We start from the raw sequence: 20,464 nt of genomic DNA, 5'->3' as shown, positions 1-20,464 counted from the left end.
GGGGGAGAGAAACGCGAGCGGGACAACAGAGCTATGGGATAAGAGAACCTCGCAATTTGTATATCGGGTTTAAATATTATAAATATAATTCTATACAGTGATAAGAGTGATGCTATTTATTTTAGTCATAAATATCTAATTCCCCCAAAAGAACGCCGTTTATCGTTGAAGTAATCCTTGCCCAAAATATACATAGCGGTATAGGGGAGATTATAGATACAGATATTCCGCCAATATCCCAAATGATTTCTTCGTGAAATTATCCGAGTTGCCCAGGTATATATAGGAGTTTTAGACCTAGGATGGACCTTGAATGGTCCACTGGCGATGCGAATGGGTGGACGGTGGAGGATGGGCGGGGGGGGGTCTGCGGAGTCATCTGGTCTACGACTCCCCAACCGGAAGAGCATTGCAATTTCCAAAAAAAAAAAAAAAAAAAAAAAAAAGAAAAAAGAAAATCCCATGCTCCATAGAAATCCTATAAGAGTGGACCGTTCGCTTGCATAATTAGAGTGCGAATACTAGGCGGGAACAGCCATTCCTGGGATCGGCTTCAGAACCCCATCAGAATCATATCGAGCCTCTGTAGTAAAAACGTCATATCAGCAACTGATTCTGAAACCCATCCGGGACATCCAACTCCAAAAACTGCCAACTTACTGAAAAACGTATATGACAGCGTAATAGTATCAATATTCCTCATAGCCGGATCCGTGTGAAAATCAGGATCGATGAAGAAAAACACGGGCATATCCACCGATTCACCCGCACTCAATCTCTGTTCCTCGAAGCAGAAGCACTGGATCTTGCTGAAGTACGGTGACACCTTCGCCGGAGTAACGCTGTAAGTAGCAACGCCAATGATATCGTCAGGTCCCTCGTTTGTTGCCGTGTAAAACGCCAGTGCCGTTTCGCCGGGGAGGACTCTAACTTCCCGCTGCTGGGGTGTGAATTTCCAAGGCAAAACGTCGGATACGGATCCGTTGAAGGTAATTCGTAATCGGCGGGATGAGGTTACGGGTTTGAGGCGGGAGGCGGGGTTTTCTTCGGTGCGGTGGGTTTGGACGGGTTGGCCGTTCCAGCCGGTCTGTTGGCATATCTATTTTATCGTTCGACTCCCCGTTAGCCACGTTTTGTACACGTCGTACGGAAGATTTCAAAAACAATAAAAGCTAAGTACCATTTTGTACATGGGAACCGATCCATATGAAAGAGCAACAGTTCCAATAATTAAGCTGATAGCATAGTACCTAGAATAAAAAATCAGCATTGGCATATGATATAAATCAAACTGTGACAAAGAAGCCGGCGGGGAAAAGAACTATCACTCACAGGGCAGATTGATTACTTCCATAAGACAGCTTATTCTGTATTGTGGGTGTGCGTACTTGCTGCTGTCGTGCAGCGGGCGTGGAAAATGCATGACGCTGTTGTCTACCGATAAAAGACGAAATCGAGAATGGCTGCGGCCCTAGAAGTCTTCGACTCCATAATGGAACTATCCGCGGCACCATAGTAACAACTCAATCTCTCGACAATTTGTAAGAATTGGTTTGTTTTATTTAATCCATGAGAGTGGTTTTCAAAGTTGCGGTAGAATCGCCGAGAGATGAACCTCCAAGGTATCTTGCTCATCACGTGATGGGTCGGTTAGCGGAGCTAGCGGAGCGGAGCGGACTGGCGGTACCTGCAGCTTGAGCTTCTAACGCGGAAATGGCTTTCGAATTTTTACATATATTTTCCCGGTTTAGAATTAATTGAAGATACACCAGATGGATTTTCTCTTCGAAAGGCGATTCCAAAGAGAAAAACAAGTGCGCACCATTACAAAGTATAGGCAAAATCACCATACATAGTGGAGTAGCACTTTTCGATCATTAAAAGCCAAAGACAATTTCAAAAAACAGTGTCACTTGTCATTTCTTCTCTCTTCAGGTCAATTCATGAATTACGACTATGCTTTAGGGTAAAATAGCACATTCCCACCCACACAAGCAGAAAGACACAGGAGGAGAGCGGATCTTGTGGGGTACAAAAACAAAGGCAACACCCCATTATTCTTGCTGATAGATTATTATATATTATAATAGTGGTGTAAATTATATACATAGAAGAGAGCTCGCGAGTAAACCTCCAGGGCCCTCAGAGAGAGCGCTAATGTTTGAAAACCTGACCCAAAACCCTTCCCAAGACACCTCTGATCATTTCTGGTCGTTCCTGGATGCAAGTTAAGACGATTGCGGTGCTGACGGAGAATGCGGCTTGCTCCCTCCATTGATACTATTTTTTTTAGACGGGGAGAGGAAAGCAATTAGCATAAAAATGCACGTCGAAAGAAGGAGAGTTAATTTAAATCATACCTTCTCATCATATCTTCGCGGCAACAACGTCGCCGCCGCCCTCGGCGCCACGAAAAGGGCAACCTCCAGACGCTTCTTCGCATTCTCAACCAAAATGCTCCAACCACACATCATACATCCAGCAGCAACACAAAGCCCGGAGTCCCACATCATAGGTGTAACGTGTTTGCGGCTAAATAACCGTGGTCCCAATCTCGTTCGCGCCAGGCAAACGGAATAGTAGAAAATACTGATAAAGAAACTTAGGAAAGCAGAGGAGCGAATGCCGTTTTTAACTGCGTTGATGAATACAGTTACGGACCGTGATCGCCAGCGCAGGGCAAGCTGGATGGGTAGGTATGTGGCGCAGGCGAAGCGGAAAGCTTTGGCAAATCTCCATATGGCATGTTTCTCGCAACTGGGGCCGCAGCCCATGTGGACAAGCTCGCAGGGGAAAGGGATTGTTTTCTCTGGATCTCCCCATTCTCGAGGTAGATTATAGTCAGCGCACATAGATTGTAGTGGTGGTTCATTCTCTGATGGTTTTCCATATTCCCATTCGCCCCTTCTGGCTGAGCGAAGTGCTTCGATCAGACGGTTGTCGACTTGCGCGGCTTCTCCGATCCACCTACGGTAGGAGGCAGGTAATCTCTCTGGTAGATAGAACCACGCCCACATAACTATGGCTGAGCTTATAGCAAAGACACCAGCGTCTGTTAACTGAGGGGTGATGGACTCCGCATATGTCCATTTACTTCGTGCCTCTCGGTGATTTCGCCAACGATCCCATGCCATGCATGCAACAGCGTCTGTTGCTCTGATGAGCGCGAAAAGACTTAAGTCGAGTGTTTTCCCGGCTAGACCAGGAGGGCCTGGGACTTTCTGTCGTTTGCTCCGTTTTGCCTTCGGAGCTATGTCATTAATTGCAGCCTCTTCCTCCGAAGTCGAGGTGGCCTCAGTTCGAGGGGTTTCATTTCTAGAGTTAAGAATGGGGAAGCAAAGCCACGCAGATAAAAGGGCAGCAAGAAAACGAATCGTGCGCAATGAGCTCTGTGCTAAGGCTGGTCGAACTTTGACTTTTCCTTTACCCCAAGCTCCCTTGAAGAGCGGCCCAAGGATGGCTGGAAGTAGAGTTGAGCCTCCGACAAGCAATGCGCAAAACGCAGGGAATCTGTTCCAGTGAAACGATCCACTTAAAACTTTAAAGAGCTGTCCAAGGGTGTCGCTAAACGTCAGTACTTTCTTTTAATTCTTTTCTTTTCTTTTCTTTTCATAGGGCCCAATTGTAGCTCGTCTTAGTAGACACGTAGATTCAATAAATCTATGCAAGGGATTTTAAGGAATCTAGACGCACGCGGTTGAATTTATCTTCGCTACTCAAATCTTTTCTGCGAAGTACTTTGAGAAAAGTGATCAGTTTAGGTCCTGTGACCGTAAGATAACCTAGAACGTGCGCGCGAAGTATTCTGTGTTCAAATCCAAATTCAGACTGTCAGTTATCAAGAACGGGCATACCGCATGCGGCGATTCGCGCACAGTAAAATATTCCCCAGCTACGACAAAACCAGGAGTGATCACAGAAGGTGGTGAGAACTCTACATACGGCTTGAGTATCTTCGCATTAAGTTTCAGGGGTTGAACATGGAGAAACTTTGCCTCCATGTTCACCACTGACGCAAGGAAATATATCACCCCTTTTTATAAAGATGCGGGGAAGGATCGGAGATTTTCAGAGAAGAGAAAATGCTAAGGAAACTATGCATGCAAAACGAAGATATTTAGCTCCTGACGATCCCCAACTTCCGTCGGAAAGAGAGGAGGGGAGTCGCGATAGTGATGTGTTTATGGTGAGGGGTCCCGCTGGGTACTAGCCCACGCGGCCACGCCAGTTGATATAAGCGAAGATAGTAGTTAGTGTCTCTCCCCCTTCTCCAGCTGCCGGTAGGGTCGGGATCAGCGAGCAGGCGAAACTTTGTTTGCGCGCGAAAACAGGAGAGAGGAATAACAATAGGGATAATAGCGATTACTGGAGCGCGAAAACGTCATTGATAGGGATAGGGTTGTTTGAAGAAATGAGAACTGCGCTAATGTGCGATGGAGAGGCTCTGTTTCAGACAGCCTGCATCGTTTTATTTATTATTAACTCTTCAAGCTGATGCGGTGCGGACAAGGTGCGCGTTTTACCTGGGCCTGAATCCGATTTGCAGAGCACCGTGTGTGAATTCGACCTCGGTCCCTGCAGCGCAGCGAGATCTTACTAACTTATTAGCGGGTGAAAAGTCCCGGTACGGCAGCCTATAACGATATTTGAGTCAAATGGATTTTTTCCCGGAGTGGTGGACCGTGTGGATGGAGTCAACGGGGCAATTGGGAGCTGTAAAAGAGCACTAAATACGGAGGAATTACGCGAAGTGGATTTAGTCAAATAATAAGGTGTGGATGAAACGGAGCCGTTGACGCCGCAATCTCCCTAATTTTGTGCTGGACAGGTAGCAGCAAACCGGAATTGCTCCTCTCGACAGGTATGGTATCAGATGGCCCGGCGATCGCTTTTATCTGTTTGACGCTGCATCGACCGCGGCGTGTTTCTTCCTGCGGAGAGCTGTCGGGGAATTTATCCAGGATGATGTCGCGGGTGAGAAGCTTGGTTTCCCGATCCGGACTAGACGCAGCTGACTAAGGGCACGTATGAACGCCAAGGGACGCTCGGACCCTACCCTGGCAGCTTAGTCTTATTTAGGAATAGCGTGTAATGTACTTCGTACAGCAGTTGCTACTCCGTACAATTGCGGGAATTACTGCCGAAGAATTACAGCGATCTGTCACGCGAGGGGTTGGCAGGTGTGGCAGCCTTGTAAAAAGCTGTGGGGTTTGGGCGTAATAATGTACTGGGCCCGGTACGGTATTATTCACGGACAAGCTCGGGGGAAGCTTAGTCATCCAAAGTCAGTCGTCGCAGTTGTGTGTTCGGCTTCGGGTTCGGAGCATGTGACAGTGTTGTCTGCGCCGAAACCATTTGGGGGCAAAAACAAAAAAATAAAATATATCAATACATAATAATCATAATAGCAAGAATCGCACAATTAACAGGATTAACCGGAACAACAAACCATCTCGACTCCAAGTTTTGATGCTGGTCACTGGTTGCGGTGGCCCCGCCTAGGCTAAGACATCCTTATCCTACTTCCCGCTTTGCTATCAGACTACTAACAGACAAACAATCCTGCTGGCCTTTTTCTTTCCCCAGACTTGCGCCACTTCTCCCTCCGTTTATAAATCCCGACCTTCTCCAGGTTTTCCAGAATTTCCACCGCAAAAGTAACTCCATCATCTCACTTCTTGCTCCTCCTCATTCTATCTAAGCTTCGGGACTCTCCGACGGAACTTGTCTATCTCTCTATCTGTCTGTCTGTCTGTCTGTCTGTCTCTCGCGTTATATCTCTCTATATCTCCCCCCTCTCTCCCCCTCCCTTTAGAACAGCGCCGTTTCCCTTCCTATAAAACTCTCCCCTCCCCGCCAAATCCCCGGATCCTATACCACACCCATATTTTCACGGCCCGGCCAACAACGCATGTTACACCCGTTCCGTTCATGAGTTTGACGCGCGCTTCACACATATAAATCAACTTTGCTTTTTCGATTGCCCAGGTTCGAGAGGAGCGTTTTTATATACAAATCGCTGGCTCGATCCGTTGTCCAAGATGGAAACGAGTGCGCCAGAACCTATCCACCATCAACATGATCACCACCTGAGGCGAGCTTCCCCGCCTCCAGGCCCTTTTGGATGTACGTGCAAATATAAAATATAAAATATGTCCTTTTATCCTTGTCCATTTCCTCCAATCCAATATAAGTAAAAAAGGAAAAGAAAAGAACAATCATAATAACATCAACAGATCCTGCATTCAATGTCGATTCGCCGTATGACGGGCCACCCGCGCCGCCACCTGGACCCTCTCTCCTAGATGATACGGAATCTAGTATGCTTAACAATTTCTTCATGTCAATGGATCATTTGGACAATAACGATTTCTGGTTCTCCTTCGGTCAAGATAAGCCGGGCGGAAACTTTGGGTTTGAATGGCCCGATGAGCTCCCTCCTACCTTTGAAGGTTCAACAACGTCTCTGGGACCAGTTCCATCCTTCGCGAACGGGATACATCAAGAGGGAATTACTGTGGGAAAGACACCATCGTCGCATAGTTCGGACGTCTTAGCTGCCGCTTCCATGCTTTATCATAAAAACAACCTTATTTCGCATGATTACGCCCCTGACCACATGTTCACTACGGAAAACAACAATTATCTTAATGGCGTTCACGGCTATAACAATTCTCATAGTAACAATAGCTCGAGGACAAAATCCTCCTTCCTACCTCCACGTTTCGTTGAGGCACTGCCACCTGGGTCTTTACCTAAGGACATTGCTGTGCTTGGTAAAGGATTCCATACCACCAAAATGTATTTCGACGTCGAGCACCATCTCGGGCCTGAACAACAACAGCGAATCAGCACGCTCCGATGGGGCTCAGATTCCAGATTTTCAGATCGACGTTACCGTGCTCCCGTAGACGAACCTAACGAAGAAGATCGTACCAAAGATCTACTACAAAACCTGGATTGCCTGGAGTCTCAAAGTAGCGCAACCAACACACGCGCTTCAAGTCCTGTTCGAAGATCATTTGATCCTGCGATGCCAGAATGGGCTTCCCTAGGCACATCCGCACCAAGCCCAAGCACAAATAACGGCGTTAAATCTTCGTCAGCGTCGATACCCACGCAAAACGATCCAACGCAAGCTGAAGACGGCTCAAGACCCAAGAAGCGCCGAAAGAGCAGGAACAGAATGAAGGACGATGACATGGATATCGACCCACCAAATAATAACAATAAAATCAACAGCACGAATAACAGCACAAACAACAAAGAGCCAAACGGCCGCCAATCCTCATCAAGATCCAGACGCTTCTCTTCCACCGGCACAGATTCAACAACGACAACAACAACTCGAAAACCCAAGACAGGACAAGGCGGCAAACCACGCGAAAACCTCACGGAAGAGCAGAAACGAACCAACCACATCCTTTCCGAGCAGAAGCGGCGAAACCTCATCAAGCAAGGCTTCGATGACCTATGCGCTCTCGTACCGGAACTACACGGTGGCGGCTTCAGCAAGAGCACCATGCTCGTGCAGGCTGCGGAGTGGTTAGAGGATCTATTGCGTGGTAATGAGAGGTTGCAGAATCAGCTGGATGAGTTGAAGAAGAAGCATGTGACTGGTACGAATACAAGTACTACTACTATGGCGACGGATATGACCACGGGATAAAAATCTACGTTTTTCTTTTTCATTTATTTTTTATTCCCCCTGGTTTTCCTTTTTTGTCATTCCTCCCCGAACATTTTTATAATTCTCATATATATAAATTTTCACTCTGTCTTCATTTTCTATATATATATGCATATATATATCCTGATCATACCATACCTCTGTTTTTTGATATTTTACTTTTTCAGAGCTATCATGCTTTCTTTTCTGCATCTAATTTATATACCACATTTCGCGCCTATTACGCTGCTGCAATTATTGAATGAAGAGATGGGTGGGAGGGATGAATCATCACAACCACCACAAACAAACACAGTTGGTTCTATCCCAAATGAAGGCGGAAGAAAAAGAGAAAAAGAAATAAAGAGAGAAAGCCCACGGACGAAGCCTCGCGCATCTTTCGTTTTCATGTATATAATTAATAAAAACATAAAAACATAAAACAACGATTCATAAAACAGTGTCAAACAACTCTCTTCTCTAGCTCTATCTCTATCTCTTTCCTTTACGAAGCTACAACAACAATAACAAGGATAAATAAAAGCGTTACCTACCAGCCCGTTCCAGTCTGCTTCGTTCCGATTTACTCCTTTCTTTTTCTTTTGGTAACTACATACAGCTCAATTACACTTATATCTTGATTTTCGCTTTTTTTGTCTCATGCATTCCTCATTCCTCATTTTCTAACTCTGGCAGGACGGACGGGGAGTGGTGGTTTCAGGTCCCGAGGGGGGGGGGAGCACAGGCGGGAGGGAGGCAAGGGAAACAAGCGACGATTGATCCGAGAGGGTCTATTTTAACTTCTTGATTTGGTTGCTAGCGCTGCCCTGATCTGTTCCTTTCGTCATGTATACGGACCATTGAATGGTTCATGTACTTTAGATTCCGTCTCAAGGCTTTTTGTTTTGGCCTTGGAGAGTAGATATTTTACTTCATTTCTGGCTTTTCCCTTTCCCTTTTCCGTTTTTTTTACTTTATTTTTGTCCCATGTAACCTGGAGCTCCCGCTTGCTTCCCTAACTCGTTTCTCCACACACCTGGCACTTGTATTTTTTTTTTTTTTTTTTTAAAAAAAAAAGGTTTGATTTAGCTCTGCCAGCCACGTCCTTACACACAGGGTGAGAGGCGCTCTGGCCAACTAGAATCTCACGTCAACACATACACATCAGTGCACTGGAATATAGATTACCTCTGGGGGTGCTCCGTGCGTAGCTACGGGGTATACCTAATAACATGGCTGGCTGGCGTGTTTGGATGTACGACGCTGCTGCGTACATGTCACCATTTGGAAGTTGCTTGAATGGCTAGAATAGAGTGAGAATAAGGTCATGAAAAGGTAGAGCCGGCTGGGTGACGCAAGGAGTTGAGTTAGGGTGAGAATATACTCATAGTGAGAATGACAATAATAATGATCATGGTTTTGAGTCTATAAAAACTGACTGGCGACTTTGGACAAGGATCTGCGGATGTGTGGCGAAGCTGTAAGGGGGGCAGGAGTATGGGGTAGCCAGCTAGTTGACTTGCCAGTGGAGATGGTTCGATACCCCTCGTTCTGATTCCGGAGTTGGTTTTTTTTCGGAGAAGGACCCCATCCGGCTTCCTCCACCGCGCTCGCGTCTGAGATGGGAAAGTTGGAGGGAGTTAGCCTATTAGAGTGATTGCATGTAAGCACCGTTATTGTATCTAAGTTATTAGTACCGGGTGAGCATGGGCTGGCCTGTACGTTCTTGTTTCTTTGATACCATCATCAAATTATCTGGCAGGCACCATCGGATGAGTTTTAGCTCGTATATGCGAGCAATTTGGTAGGGGAGAGAATGATCAGATTGCTGCTCCGAAGCTAAGCAAGAAGAGGCGGGGAAGGGGGAGAGTACGGCTGGGATATGCTCAGCTTCAACCTGCTCTCTGCTACTTGTGAGTCTGGACGTTGACTGGGGTTTTTTTTGCCGAATTTATTAGGGTGTGGGCGGGCGGGCTTCCACTATGGTGACGTTCAAAGGCTGGATGAAATATCAAACAACCCTGGCTAGGGCAAGAGATCTGATCATGTCATGATCACGTTCGCCTCGGAGGCATCTTAAAGAAACTGGATGCGAATACCCTGAAGATGGCAAAACCACAAATAAGGGGCAGTCATATCCAAGTTCAAGGAGTAATTGATAAATCATAGTAAGCAAAGACTGGGGAGTTTGCGGGAAAATTATTTGTAGGTTGGATATGCAATATAGCTTGGCAAAACCGGTACGTTGCCGTTGTGATCAGGGGTTTGCGGAGAATTATGTGGAGAGACGGACTGTGATGGGCATCGTAGATTCGTAGCAGGGAGAACCCACACCCGAAATTCTCCTTTCCCAGTCCCGAGTACGGCGACGAATTAAACGAGGGCCTTGGTAATGTGCTGGGGAAAGAAATGAAGGGTTATGGTGATCCTTGGAAAAGATCCGCAAACTTTGCTTTGCAAAGCTATTCAAGGGGCGGCCGTAGCACAAAGGGTGATTTTCTTCCAAGTTTTCCTCATTTCCATTCCGCAAAATCCCGCTAGCGAGAGTCTGTTTCAGCAGAAGAGATCCTGAGCCTTTTAGTAAGTGCGGGTGATCCCTCTTCGTTTTCGTATTTGACTCTCTCTCTCTTTCTCAAAATCAGCCACCAAAAAGTCTGGGGGATCACATGCCAAAGGCAAAGAAGAGAGCTTCCCCTTGGACGTTGGGCTAAAATGGCTGGACCTGGGTTGCCATCTGCCCGAAGCCAAGCCGGCTTTATTTTTAGGTGGAAATTTAGATTGACTCGTCATTTCAAATGGAGAGCTCTGTTTTATGACCCGTAAACTGCAGGTAGTCTTCAGCTTCGCGGGGCTTAACGTCGAGTGCGCCTGTGAACCCTGCAGCTCCTTCGAGATTGCGTTCCAATAGACACAAACCCTTATGATGAATAAAGGCACAATATGCATCCCTAATTTGAAGGATAAAACCTCAAGAACAAGGCGTGTTGCTGAAGGGTTGCTAGGATTCTAATCATTCACGCATGCAACACGCAGCCGAAAAACCGTGGTTCCTGGCATACGAGAAAGCCACGCTTGTTAGTGAGAAGACCAAAAGAGCTGAACCATGCGGTTCCTCGTACAGATTCACATGGGTCGCGTTATTATAAAATATTTGCCATACTAAAAACAAGATGAGACAGTAGTGGGATGAGTTCATGGTCGTAATGTGCATCCGAATCGACGAGTGAACGGGACATCTAGATCACGGACCCTCCTAAGCTAGGTCCATGTCTGATGCTAAGGCTTTAGGCCCGGCAAATCGTGATAGTCTCGATTTTGTGGATATTCGCTCGTTCTTCCCGCTCTCTCGAAGATGTTCATGTTGGGCAAGGTGGACTCTGAAATGATAGTGGAGTGGAGGTTGCGGCTGGGTTCCATATCACGTGAAGATAAGGTAACCAAATTCTTGGCGTGTTGTGCTTGGGAGCGTGACTTGGAATCCAAACAAAGCCAGTTCATCTATACAAGGAGACCTGGAGAATATCTATCGATATGGGCGATTAGTTTTGTGGGTTGATCCGATATTTATCCTGAATTGCCTGCCCACTTCGGACCGCAGCGATCATGCCTCCAAAGCGCAAACAGCGCTCTGATGATGCCGACGAGCGGCAAGATGAAGGAGAGCACGACAGCAAGAGTTTCGCGATGTTGAAACCCAGGACCCGTCATATCTCGGAACGCACGATTAAATCAAAATGGACTACTTTACCTGATTCTGTCCAGGAGAAAATTAAAGAACTTTTCCGATCGATTGAGCGGCCGGTCGTTGTGAGACATCGTGACGAAAGGAAGCGAATTGAAGCCCAATCCGCAGTACTCGCCGTCAGAAAAAAGTATGTACAGGGTACACCTTTGTATCAACCCTTGAATTTGCAAATTTTCGGATTTTTTTTATCAGGGAGGAAATTGGTTTCGCACCATAATAGCACCTTGCTAATAGCACATTTGGCGCGAACAACAGTTTAGGAAGACGGTTACCTCGAATGCCATTCCCACCGGGAACTCAGGATGCCGATTTCGACTACGAAGCTGCATTGGATGACAATGTTAGTATTCTCGAATCTCAATTTGATGTGAACATAAGCTAGAACTGAGAATGCTGTGTAGCGCGCTTTGGAGCTTCAATTGGCCACGGCCGCTAATTCCGCGGATTTATTAAGAGCAGAGATCAAACGAGAAGAAGCTCAGCTTGCAAGAGAGAGAGCACAGCTTGAGGAGCTGGAAAAGAATGCGAGAACAGCACAAGTGGAAAGAAAGCGACAGACAAGAAATGTACATTACGCTATTTCCTGCATTATTAGTGAAGGTTCCCTTTCACAAAAGGCGCTGACTTGTCATGTTAGGCTCATCCAGTCATTCGGCGTCTGGAACGCTCGGGAGAGCGAAGCGATGGGAGTACAGACTTTACATTCACTGGACCGAAAGATAACACCAGTATGCTGTGCGAGGTATGGGACAAAATGCCCTTACGTCGAATATTCTTTTTGTCCCCTTCGACTTTGTCCAACTGATTTACAAAATCGAAACAGATCGATCCCGATTCGGAACTATACCCTTTGATTAAACAGCTTCGTAGCCACCTCGAATCGATGCAAAATAATGCTACACAGGTTGCTGGCCTCAGAGAAGCCATCATTCGTTCCCAATCGTGCTTAAATCTTCTGCCCCTAGGGTGATTTTCGAATGTGGTCCCCAGAGACGTCAAGGAAATCTTTTCAAAGCTCCACCTTGGAGAATCAACGGCCTGCCGGAGGATTCTTGGCTTGTTACTTGATTTTGCCAGGAAAATACAAACTATCTGCTCGCCCATTCTGGATTTAACCGCTCCGGGAGGTAAAAATTTCCCCAAAAATGCGGATATTGTATGGATCGGTCCTACCATATATATCTATACGAGCATCTATTGATTTAGATTTAGCGCGCGTAGTCACCGCATATGTGGAACATGACTCTGGAAGCATGTCACTTGAAAGAATGGCCATACTGTTAACGCTGCATGTGGCCTTGATTTTAGGGGTACGGAATTGGCTTGCAACTTTTCCTCCACTATTCTGTATTTTGAGTGTACTCTGTCTGCACTGAGCGGAGAAGAAATAAATACAACAGCAATATCTCAAGTGTTTGTCGCCATATTATATGTTAATCCCACTAGCCTATGGCATTTTGTAGAATATCATATTTTTATCAGTTCGGGAGCAACAACAGGAGGGAGGAGGGTGGTATGTGGCCATCATATATCCTTGTATGGCGGAGCCACCATTCCCAAACTCCGCAAGCGGGCAAATAGTGGTTCCCTCTTTCACGGGAAACGGGTGCGCCGAACACTGGAGATCCAGGGCCCATCTCGGCCCATTTATTTAGCCACTCACCAAAGCCAGTGTCGCTCCTGGAGGCGGGGACAAGCTTAGTGCGATTCCTCTCTCTTCTTGTTCTATCCTCGGACTCTAGAAGGCCTGTTTTGCTGCACGGAAGACCCATCCTTCAATCCAACCAACCCATCAACCCCGGTACTACCCGCTGCAAGGCTTCAAACAAGGCGACCCATCCGGCACCAAACCAGCGATCAAGGATCTCTGGGCGGAAAGCGACTGTGCATCGGCAAACGCTCATCGCGCTGCAGTGCTACTGATTAAATACTACGCAGTGTAATCAGCCAGAGCGCCCACTGAAACCGGCTACCAGGATTTTTTAAACGCCCATCCGGGCTTCAGAACAACAAGCCGTTGATGACCAAGAACGGGGAAAAGCAACCTGCAAAAGACGAAGGGGACAAACCGAGTAATGGAGACGGTTTGGAGACATCAACGCCGTCGAATTCAACAACAGAGCGCGATGCGCAAACCAAAGAGATGAGCACAAAGAACAACCAAAGCCCCCCTAAGGGTGCAGATGGGACGCCTGCAAGTTCCAGCCCAAAGAAGCGTCGCAAAGTTAATCACGGTGGGTTGAGCGTTTTTTCTATTTCTTGCATGCCGGACATGGCGTTGCGCATCTGTATCATGGTTTTCCCCCCCCCTTCATCTACGGTTGGGAGATAGGTAGTTCCGGATAGAATAATAACTGCTAACCTTTTGTTACACCTGCAGCTTGTGTCTATTGCCGACGATCGGTGAGCACCGCAGCCCCCTCTTTTTCTTTTTCTTTTGATCTGGATGCTCCAGCCAGAAGCCAGTTTGTTCACAATCTGCGCATAACCGCATAGACATGGAGCCCCAGGGGCCTTTATGGAATACAAAGGAATTGGCTTGGCTGACAATAAAGAAATATCATTATTTATTGACGTTGGACAGCATATGACTTGCGATTCGGTACGACTTTGCATAATTTCTGAACCCTTCTGCTCCATCACTGATTCCTCAACCTCGTTTTTATTTCCCCTGATGGAACGTGGCTAATGCCTGCCTTTGTTGGACCCTTAAAAAATAAATAGGACCGACCATGTACTCGCTGTATAAAACGCAACATTGGCCATCTCTGCCACGACGAACCGAGAGAAAACGTCAAGCGGGCGAAAAGCGAACAAGCGACTTCTGCGCCGGACGAAGAGGTTGCGCCAAACAATGATTTCGCAGGAGCTCAAAATATGCCACGGAAGATCGAGCCGCATGAGATAAATCAAGTGCTCCACAATTCCAGTCTTCCCAATCTATCGACGTCCATTGATCATTCTCGACCTCCTCAGCCTCAGCGTATTTCCGCACACCCAGTCGATGTTAATCCGCAACAGCGTGAGTAATTGATATAGGGCCTTTTGATATACCTCTTCGTGTTTATTCTTATATGCTGGATATTGATTGTGATCAGTTATGAGCTACAACGATTGGCGATTCGGTACACAAAACCAATTCCAAGACATGCACACATTTCATCCATCATATATGTTCAACCATCCCGAAGTTACGAACGAATATAATCTGCTTAACGATTTCCTGAGCACGAGTTTGCTTGACGACGCCTCCATGTATCCAGGGGAAGAAATGCCCGGCCTCTATTCGGATTCGTCGTTACTCAATTCTATGTCAACCAATTTAATACCGCACAACAACCAATCACTTCTTCAGCAACAGCATCAGCAACATCAACAACAACAACACCAGCAACAACAACAGCAGCAGCAGCAATCCATGCTACCTCCATCAATACTTGCCGCTCAGTCCCAAAACGCAAATGTGGGGAACTCGATTCAACGCCCAAGCAGCAATGTTGGAAATGAGAAAGCCAAGGAAACTTATTACATGACGGCGGCTGATCCTTCGGGGACGGACCCACCGGAAGAGAGGATGAACAAGCTTCTGAAAGCCAAGTATGATGCTGGCTTGTTGAAGCCATTCAACTACGTCGGGGGCTACGCGCGGTTGAATTCGTACATGGAGAAACATCTAGAACCCGCATCGCGACAAAAGATCCTTCGCCAACTCGATAAATTCCGCCCTAAGTTCCGGGAACGGATGCAATCGCTCACAGACATGGAGTTGTTGGTGGTTGAGATGTGGTTTGAGCGGAGCTTGATGGAGTATGATCGTGTTTTCGCGAGTATGGCGATACCGGCATGTTGTTGGAGGAGAACCGGCCAGATATTCCGAGGGAATAAGGAGATGGCCCAGCTCATTGATGTTCCTATTGAGTCTTTGCGAGATGTAAGCTTTCCTTCCCCCCTATTTTGTTTTTCATATTTGCCCTATAACCCTTGTCAAAACCGCTACTGTTAGTAGTTACATGCTAAAGCAACCTCTTTGGCACAAATAGGGTAAATTGGCAATCCACGAAATCATTGTCGAAGATCAGCTTGTCAGTTACTGGGAGAAGTTTGGCGCCATTGCATTCGACAGTACCCAAAAAGCGATGCTTACGAGCTGTACGCTGAAAAGCCCCAATTCGAATAGTCGAGCTGAAGGCATCAAATGTTGCTTTTCATTTACGATCCGCCGTGATACACACAACATGTAAGTGCAACTCTTATCTAACTGACGCATTCTCGAGTATTAGAACTTTAAACTAATGGGATACCGCCAGCCCTTCTCTTATCGTTGGAAACTTCCTCCCAATGAAACGAACGGACCGGTGATTGTAGCCGTATCTATACCTTCATTCTGTTATGACCAGCCCAAAAAATTACTTGTGTACATTGTACATGTACATGTACATACCTGCCTTTAATATCCTGTTGTATATGTTATCATCCCCCATTCTCTCATAATGACATTGTTTCAATTATGAGAATGAATTTTTCCTTTCATTTCTTTCTCTTTCTTTTAAATATGGATGGTTTTTTAATGGCGGGTTGCAACTAGACTCTCTGCCTTCTCTCTTCGTTGTGGGCTATATGGTAGCAGCCTATTATCGACAGTCAATATGATTAACATCGATGTCACGGTATCATTATTCGAGGTCAAGTCTATGTCTCTACGTGACGCTTTTTTCTTGTAAAGTAGAGGCAGTTGAACATAAAGGGGAACATTGGAAGCCCGACTCGGGCTATGGCCCAGCAACCTGTGACCCCCTTTTCGGCTTAGCTTGACAGCCTTTTTCAACCTCACTTTGCTTGTCATGGAGGCATCTTCTATGTCCAGCTCTCTGTTACTTAGAGTCTGTTCCAGATATTCCTGAAATACCACACAAGACCTGATATAATCTCCCTAGGAGAATCAAAGGGACGAGCAGAGCTCAAAAGTCATAGTCCCATCTTCTATCATCATGCTTCTATGCCAGAGCACCACAGCGAATACCAAATTGATTTTGGGTACGTCTGAAGAAGCTCTCTCTTGCATCCCTCTATCCTATCCTATCACTATGTGAATCGCCTCTTGAATGGCCCTTGCTAATAACCCAAAATAGACTTTGGCACATTTCTCCACAAGATATTCCTAAAACACGTAGAAGATGACGACGAAACCGTCTTTCATAATAAACTCCCTAGCATCAATAGGCACATAAGCCGCATCTTGGAGGTCCCGAGTGTTCCTCTACTAGAGGACCGAGCATTGCTAGATTCGATCGGGACAAAGTTGTGGAATGTGTGTACGCGACTTATAAGGAAGGACGGTGGGAAAGGGGAGCGCCTATTGGTTTTATGTGCTGGTTCGTGCAAAACTACCTCGGGACTTTTGAGTTATCTAATTTGGGTTCCGCAAGTTTGTGACTTTGTATCCGTAGCTTGACCGGCTTTTACTAATAAATGTCGTTCTTGAGCAGCACGGGCATTTTCGTTTTTTATGATTGAGTTCGGGGCAGGAAACAGGGAACAAGGGACCGATTCAGGTGAACCTCCACTACCACCATTGCCTTAATTCGAGCCTAATGGGATGATGCTGACTAGGTTTGAAGAACACGAAGATTACATGAGGCTTCTGAAGGTAGCTTTGGCAACCGCACGGGGATGTCTAGGTTAGAAGCGAGATGATGTGCCATTTTCTGGATTCATTACAGAGTCTAACAGGGCCCACAGATGTTGACCAACTGAGTCTGTGTTTGAGCGTACTTGGGAAAGCTGCAGCTCGGGAGGAAGCCTTGTCAAGGCGAAACCAAGATAACGATACTCCTGATGGTAGTATTTGTAAAAGTTCCGCCGAATACTATATTTTGCGCATGGCACTGGTAAGCAAGCTATAACATGGACCGGTTGGAGACACCCAATGGCTAAAGAATATTTACCCCAGTCATGCCGTCAAAACCAGATTGATATTGCGGAGCATATGTTCTCTAAGATCGATATTGCATACATAGGACGTGATCCTACCATGGCAGAACGACTTGCAGAGGCCCTTTATGATATTGGAAAATCCATGTTAAATCGAGGTGAGCACGCTTTAGCTGCCACCTGGTTACAACGGTCTTATGATGCATTACCCCAACATGAGGATGGGCGACTCGGTAGGGATGGAAGAGAACTTCGGCTGGCCGTGCTCCTTGGGCGAGGTAAGTTCCAGCTACATTAGATCTTCCTGTTGGACATGGCTAAACTGTTTTGTTTCCATTAGTTCGGGCAAATATGCTCTTACAACAGGAGGACGGGGAAGCTATAGTTGCAAGTTTACTTGATCTGCTTGAGCAAGTAAGTAACATCTTTGTCTCTTTGTAACAATTCTTCTAGCTTTCTGCTGATGCTAGTTCAGGAGTACGGAAATCGGCTTCCAGTCATCTTCCTGAACTTGGACGTTATTAGCAAAGCCAGCTCCCCTGATAGTCAACGTTATTACGAAAGTATGTGCTGCTATCCTAGGCGAAGATTTTCAGTGGCTTATAGCTTATATTTGTCTAGAGCTCTGCCATGCGGTGCGGACGATTCCAGCTACTGAGTCCAATTTTGAAATGTTAGTTAGTTATATATCACGAGTGATGATTATTAAAACTTGTCTAACGCCAGAAAAGGATAGTTCGATATGCACATCGGCTAAACAAATGGAGGTGAGTTTTTACTTCTGCTTCAATTGCCAGCGTTTCGATTCGTGTTAATGAGTTATAAAGCTCTGAACTAGCAGTAGATGTCCTCCAACAGCTGCTACTACAGAGATTGCTTCTGCATAACAACATTTCTATCCTGGAAAAATGTTTCGTCACATATGTTTGGATGCAGACTACGTTACCCGAACTTGCAGCTGGCCTAGATTCGGTTTCAGCAACCGTAGATAAACTCATGCAATCATTGCGGAAACCCTTGGGCGAGGAAGCTGCCCAAGCATCTTTAATTGTCAGAGTTTCCTTGCAAATTATACAGACTTCGCACTAACGTTCCATACGGAATAGCTGCAGTGGAAGAAAGCCAATATTGCCTATGAACACAAAGACTACGATATTGCGGAGCAATGGTGCTTGCTAGCCCAGCATAAGATATTTGAAAATGCAGGAGCAGCAAACAAAGCCAAAATATGCAGGTACAGTGTGTCTCCTAAACTTAAGCCTCTGCAAACTCGGGCTCAATCTGAATAGGAAAATGATTCTCTGCGCATTGGGAAAAATGGATGGATCAAAGGCACGCCAGCTGTTCAATGACATGCCGGAAGCCTCAAGGTCTGAGAGTTTGACACAATATCTACTCTATAGGGTTGCATTACTAGACAAGGATTCTGAATTGGGTAGGGCAATATCCATTGTTTTCCTCCATCGGAATTTTCTGACCAATATTATATAGCAAGGGGGTGTCTTGAGACCCTTTCAAAACAAGGCGCGGGGTCCGAAAACTATGTACTGGCATGTCTCGCAGAAACGCGGCAGACGGACGATAAATATCAAGAAGCTATAGCCTTACGAATTCTGCTGGATATGCTTGATAAGAAATCGTTGGATGGGATTCATTTGCCAGCACTTCTCAGGTAAGTGCTTTGAAACCTTGACTGCGTTTTGGCCAAACTTTTATGGACCTTGCTGATGGAAATTCTAGATATACCATCCGCCTTCTTGTTGCAGAAGTGAGCAGCAAGTATCAGCCCGTACGACTAGAAGTCATAGAAAATACTTGTAATGTATTCGAGATCGGTGTGTTTCGATTCCTCAGTGTTTCCAAGAAGTTGATGCCAACCAATTTTCCTTTAAGCTTCCGCGAAGGTGATCGAATATCGCAATCAGACAAACGACAACCCTTTTTCAGTCTCTGAGATGGAGTGGTTTTCTCGAAATAGCTATAACCTAGCCGTGAAGTTTTGTACGAAATGGGATACTAGCCCAGTACTATCCCTAGTAAACACATGTATTAAGGTGAGCCACGGGGGCTTCTTGGGGGTGTTTGGATTCGCTGAACTGACCGGAATCTAGTTCCTCGACATGTATCCGTCGAACTTGAGTCCAAAGCAACTATATGCTGCCACCCTCCGAAGGCTACTCTGCCACTTTTTGGGAGCTTTACTTAGCATGGCTCGGGCACGCACAGAGACTGATACTCAGGCCCAAGTACTCCTATTCCCCATGCGCTTCATGTCGATTGATATTTACTGATGTACGCCTTTCAGGCTGATTACTATCTCGATTCCAGAAATCATATTCAATTTTTCCGAGGCGTCCTGAATTGTGAATCCACCAACTGGGAAGAGACACATCAAAGTGATTTGTTTAAAAAACACAAGACGCTGCTAGCCTTTGACTTCGAAGCTGCTGTCCGTCTGCGGCAATGGGGTAGCTTAGATGAGATCATCGAAGAATCCGAATCATTCTCAGACGACATATTATATGGCACATTTTCAGAAGCTCTGCTCTGCTCAGACGCGCCTCTTAAGAATACTACGCGAGCCTTGCAGGTAAATTGAATCAACCATCCAAGTGATTCTCCATTCCTTTCGTTTCATTTATATTGACTGGTGGCTAACGCTCAATATTAAGCAAATAACCACTCACATAGTCCGTCGCGGCGAAGTCCGCGACACTAGCAAACTCTCCCGCTGGATAAGGTGCCTGTTTCAGTTGGCCTTGGACTCGAACGCCGAGATGGCAGAGGACATACTTGACCAGGCGTACGCGCTAGCCAGGGAGTGCCATTCCCAGCATCAACAGTATCAACAGGGTGAACAGAAGAAGCCTCAAGGGCCCGAGGCTTCCTCGTCATGTTACCCGGAAGAGGAGCTCGAGTGGCTTGCTACGACGGCTTTTAATCGTGCGATAGATTTCTATACGAAGCCAGATGACGTTTCGTGTCGAAGGTGGGCTCAGAAAGCGCTCGATTTGGCGGGCCAGATGCGTGATGGAGGCCTGTTGTATAAGGTGCTCAGGAACAGGTTTGAGGGTCTGAGGTGGGAATGATGGGCGTCATTGTTTACTAAGTTTCGTGAT

General features: G+C 46.2%; 6 protein-coding genes across 6 annotated transcripts; 4 read left to right on the top strand and 2 right to left on the bottom strand.

The window, feature by feature from the left end:
- Nucleotides 1-445: 445 nt before the first annotated feature.
- Nucleotides 446-1,711, bottom strand: BDBG_05592 (cytochrome c oxidase assembly protein subunit 11). The gene is made up of 4 exons (XM_002624038.2): nt 1,333-1,711; nt 1,181-1,250; nt 661-1,099; nt 446-583 (listed from the first exon to the last, which is right to left on the bottom strand). Exons 1-4 carry the CDS (start codon nt 1,512-1,514, stop codon nt 522-524), a joined length of 753 nt encoding a protein of 250 aa, XP_002624084.1. The 5' UTR covers nt 1,515-1,711; the 3' UTR covers nt 446-521.
- A 144-nt stretch (nt 1,712-1,855) lies between these two features.
- Nucleotides 1,856-5,216, bottom strand: BDBG_05591 (uncharacterized protein). Its single transcript, XM_031722230.1, has 5 exons — nt 4,524-5,216; nt 3,943-4,444; nt 3,694-3,805; nt 2,361-3,548; nt 1,856-2,280 (listed from the first exon to the last, which is right to left on the bottom strand). Exons 2-5 carry the CDS (start codon nt 3,999-4,001, stop codon nt 2,155-2,157), a joined length of 1,485 nt encoding a protein of 494 aa, XP_031579064.1. The 5' UTR covers nt 4,002-4,444; nt 4,524-5,216; the 3' UTR covers nt 1,856-2,154.
- A 147-nt stretch (nt 5,217-5,363) lies between these two features.
- Nucleotides 5,364-8,474, top strand: BDBG_05590 (HLH transcription factor). Its single transcript, XM_031722229.1, has 2 exons — nt 5,364-6,126; nt 6,237-8,474. The coding sequence occupies exons 1-2, from the start codon at nt 6,042-6,044 to the stop codon at nt 7,667-7,669; spliced, it is 1,518 nt and encodes a 505-aa protein (XP_031579063.1). The 5' UTR covers nt 5,364-6,041; the 3' UTR covers nt 7,670-8,474.
- A 2,798-nt stretch (nt 8,475-11,272) lies between these two features.
- BDBG_05588 (uncharacterized protein) lies at nt 11,273-12,384 on the top strand (the record flags this gene model as incomplete). Its single annotated transcript, XM_002624034.1, has 5 exons — nt 11,273-11,541; nt 11,670-11,754; nt 11,816-11,980; nt 12,052-12,156; nt 12,238-12,384. The coding sequence occupies 5 exons, from the start codon at nt 11,273-11,275 to the stop codon at nt 12,382-12,384; spliced, it is 771 nt and encodes a 256-aa protein (XP_002624080.1).
- A 1,050-nt stretch (nt 12,385-13,434) lies between these two features.
- On the top strand, nt 13,435-15,773 carry BDBG_05587 (Zn cluster transcription factor Rds2; the record flags this gene model as incomplete). The annotated part of the gene is made up of 7 exons (XM_031722228.1): nt 13,435-13,638; nt 13,795-13,817; nt 13,911-14,016; nt 14,139-14,436; nt 14,513-15,345; nt 15,455-15,651; nt 15,722-15,773. The coding sequence occupies 7 exons, from the start codon at nt 13,435-13,437 to the stop codon at nt 15,771-15,773; spliced, it is 1,713 nt and encodes a 570-aa protein (XP_031579062.1).
- A 629-nt stretch (nt 15,774-16,402) lies between these two features.
- BDBG_05586 (uncharacterized protein) lies at nt 16,403-20,434 on the top strand (the record flags this gene model as incomplete). The annotated part of the gene is made up of 19 exons (XM_031722227.1): nt 16,403-16,448; nt 16,544-16,786; nt 16,901-16,966; nt 17,033-17,092; nt 17,154-17,302; nt 17,365-17,623; nt 17,686-17,759; nt 17,821-17,908; nt 17,967-18,018; nt 18,077-18,112; nt 18,173-18,395; nt 18,452-18,579; nt 18,635-18,780; nt 18,837-19,017; nt 19,086-19,180; nt 19,239-19,399; nt 19,457-19,591; nt 19,651-19,935; nt 20,018-20,434. 19 exons carry the CDS (start codon nt 16,403-16,405, stop codon nt 20,432-20,434), a joined length of 2,844 nt encoding a protein of 947 aa, XP_031579061.1.
- Nucleotides 20,435-20,464: the final 30 nt, after the last annotated feature.

Source organism: Blastomyces gilchristii, assembly GCF_000003855.2.
Source record: "Blastomyces gilchristii SLH14081 genomic scaffold supercont1.11, whole genome shotgun sequence".
Taxonomy (NCBI): domain Eukaryota; kingdom Fungi; phylum Ascomycota; class Eurotiomycetes; order Onygenales; family Ajellomycetaceae; genus Blastomyces; species Blastomyces gilchristii.
The sequence above is the reverse complement of the archived record's forward strand: the minus strand, read 5'-3'. Positions and strand labels throughout refer to the sequence as shown.

What these genes read in the sequence shown, in the direction of transcription:
- BDBG_05591 (XM_031722230.1), bottom strand. Translation starts at nt 4,001, where the DNA reads ATGGAGGCAAAGTTTCTCCATGTTCAACCCCTGAAACTTAATGCGAAG. An exon ending in AATGCGAAGATACTCAAGCC is followed by an intron (nt 3,806 to 3,942) that starts GTATGTAGAGTT and finishes ATTTGAACACAG; the next exon opens with AATACTTCGCGCGCACGTTC. An exon ending in GCGAAGATAAATTCAACCGC is followed by an intron (nt 3,549 to 3,693) that starts GTGCGTCTAGAT and finishes ACCCTTGGACAG; the next exon opens with CTCTTTAAAGTTTTAAGTGG.
- BDBG_05590 (XM_031722229.1), top strand. Translation starts at nt 6,042, where the DNA reads ATGGAAACGAGTGCGCCAGAACCTATCCACCATCAACATGATCACCAC. An exon ending in GCCTCCAGGCCCTTTTGGAT is followed by an intron (nt 6,127 to 6,236) that starts GTACGTGCAAAT and finishes TAACATCAACAG; the next exon opens with ATCCTGCATTCAATGTCGAT.
- BDBG_05592 (XM_002624038.2), bottom strand. Translation starts at nt 1,514, where the DNA reads ATGGTGCCGCGGATAGTTCCATTATGGAGTCGAAGACTTCTAGGGCCG. An exon ending in GGAAGTAATCAATCTGCCCT is followed by an intron (nt 1,251 to 1,332) that starts GTGAGTGATAGT and finishes TTTTTATTCTAG; the next exon opens with GTACTATGCTATCAGCTTAA. An exon ending in CGGTTCCCATGTACAAAATG is followed by an intron (nt 1,100 to 1,180) that starts GTACTTAGCTTT and finishes ACGATAAAATAG; the next exon opens with ATATGCCAACAGACCGGCTG.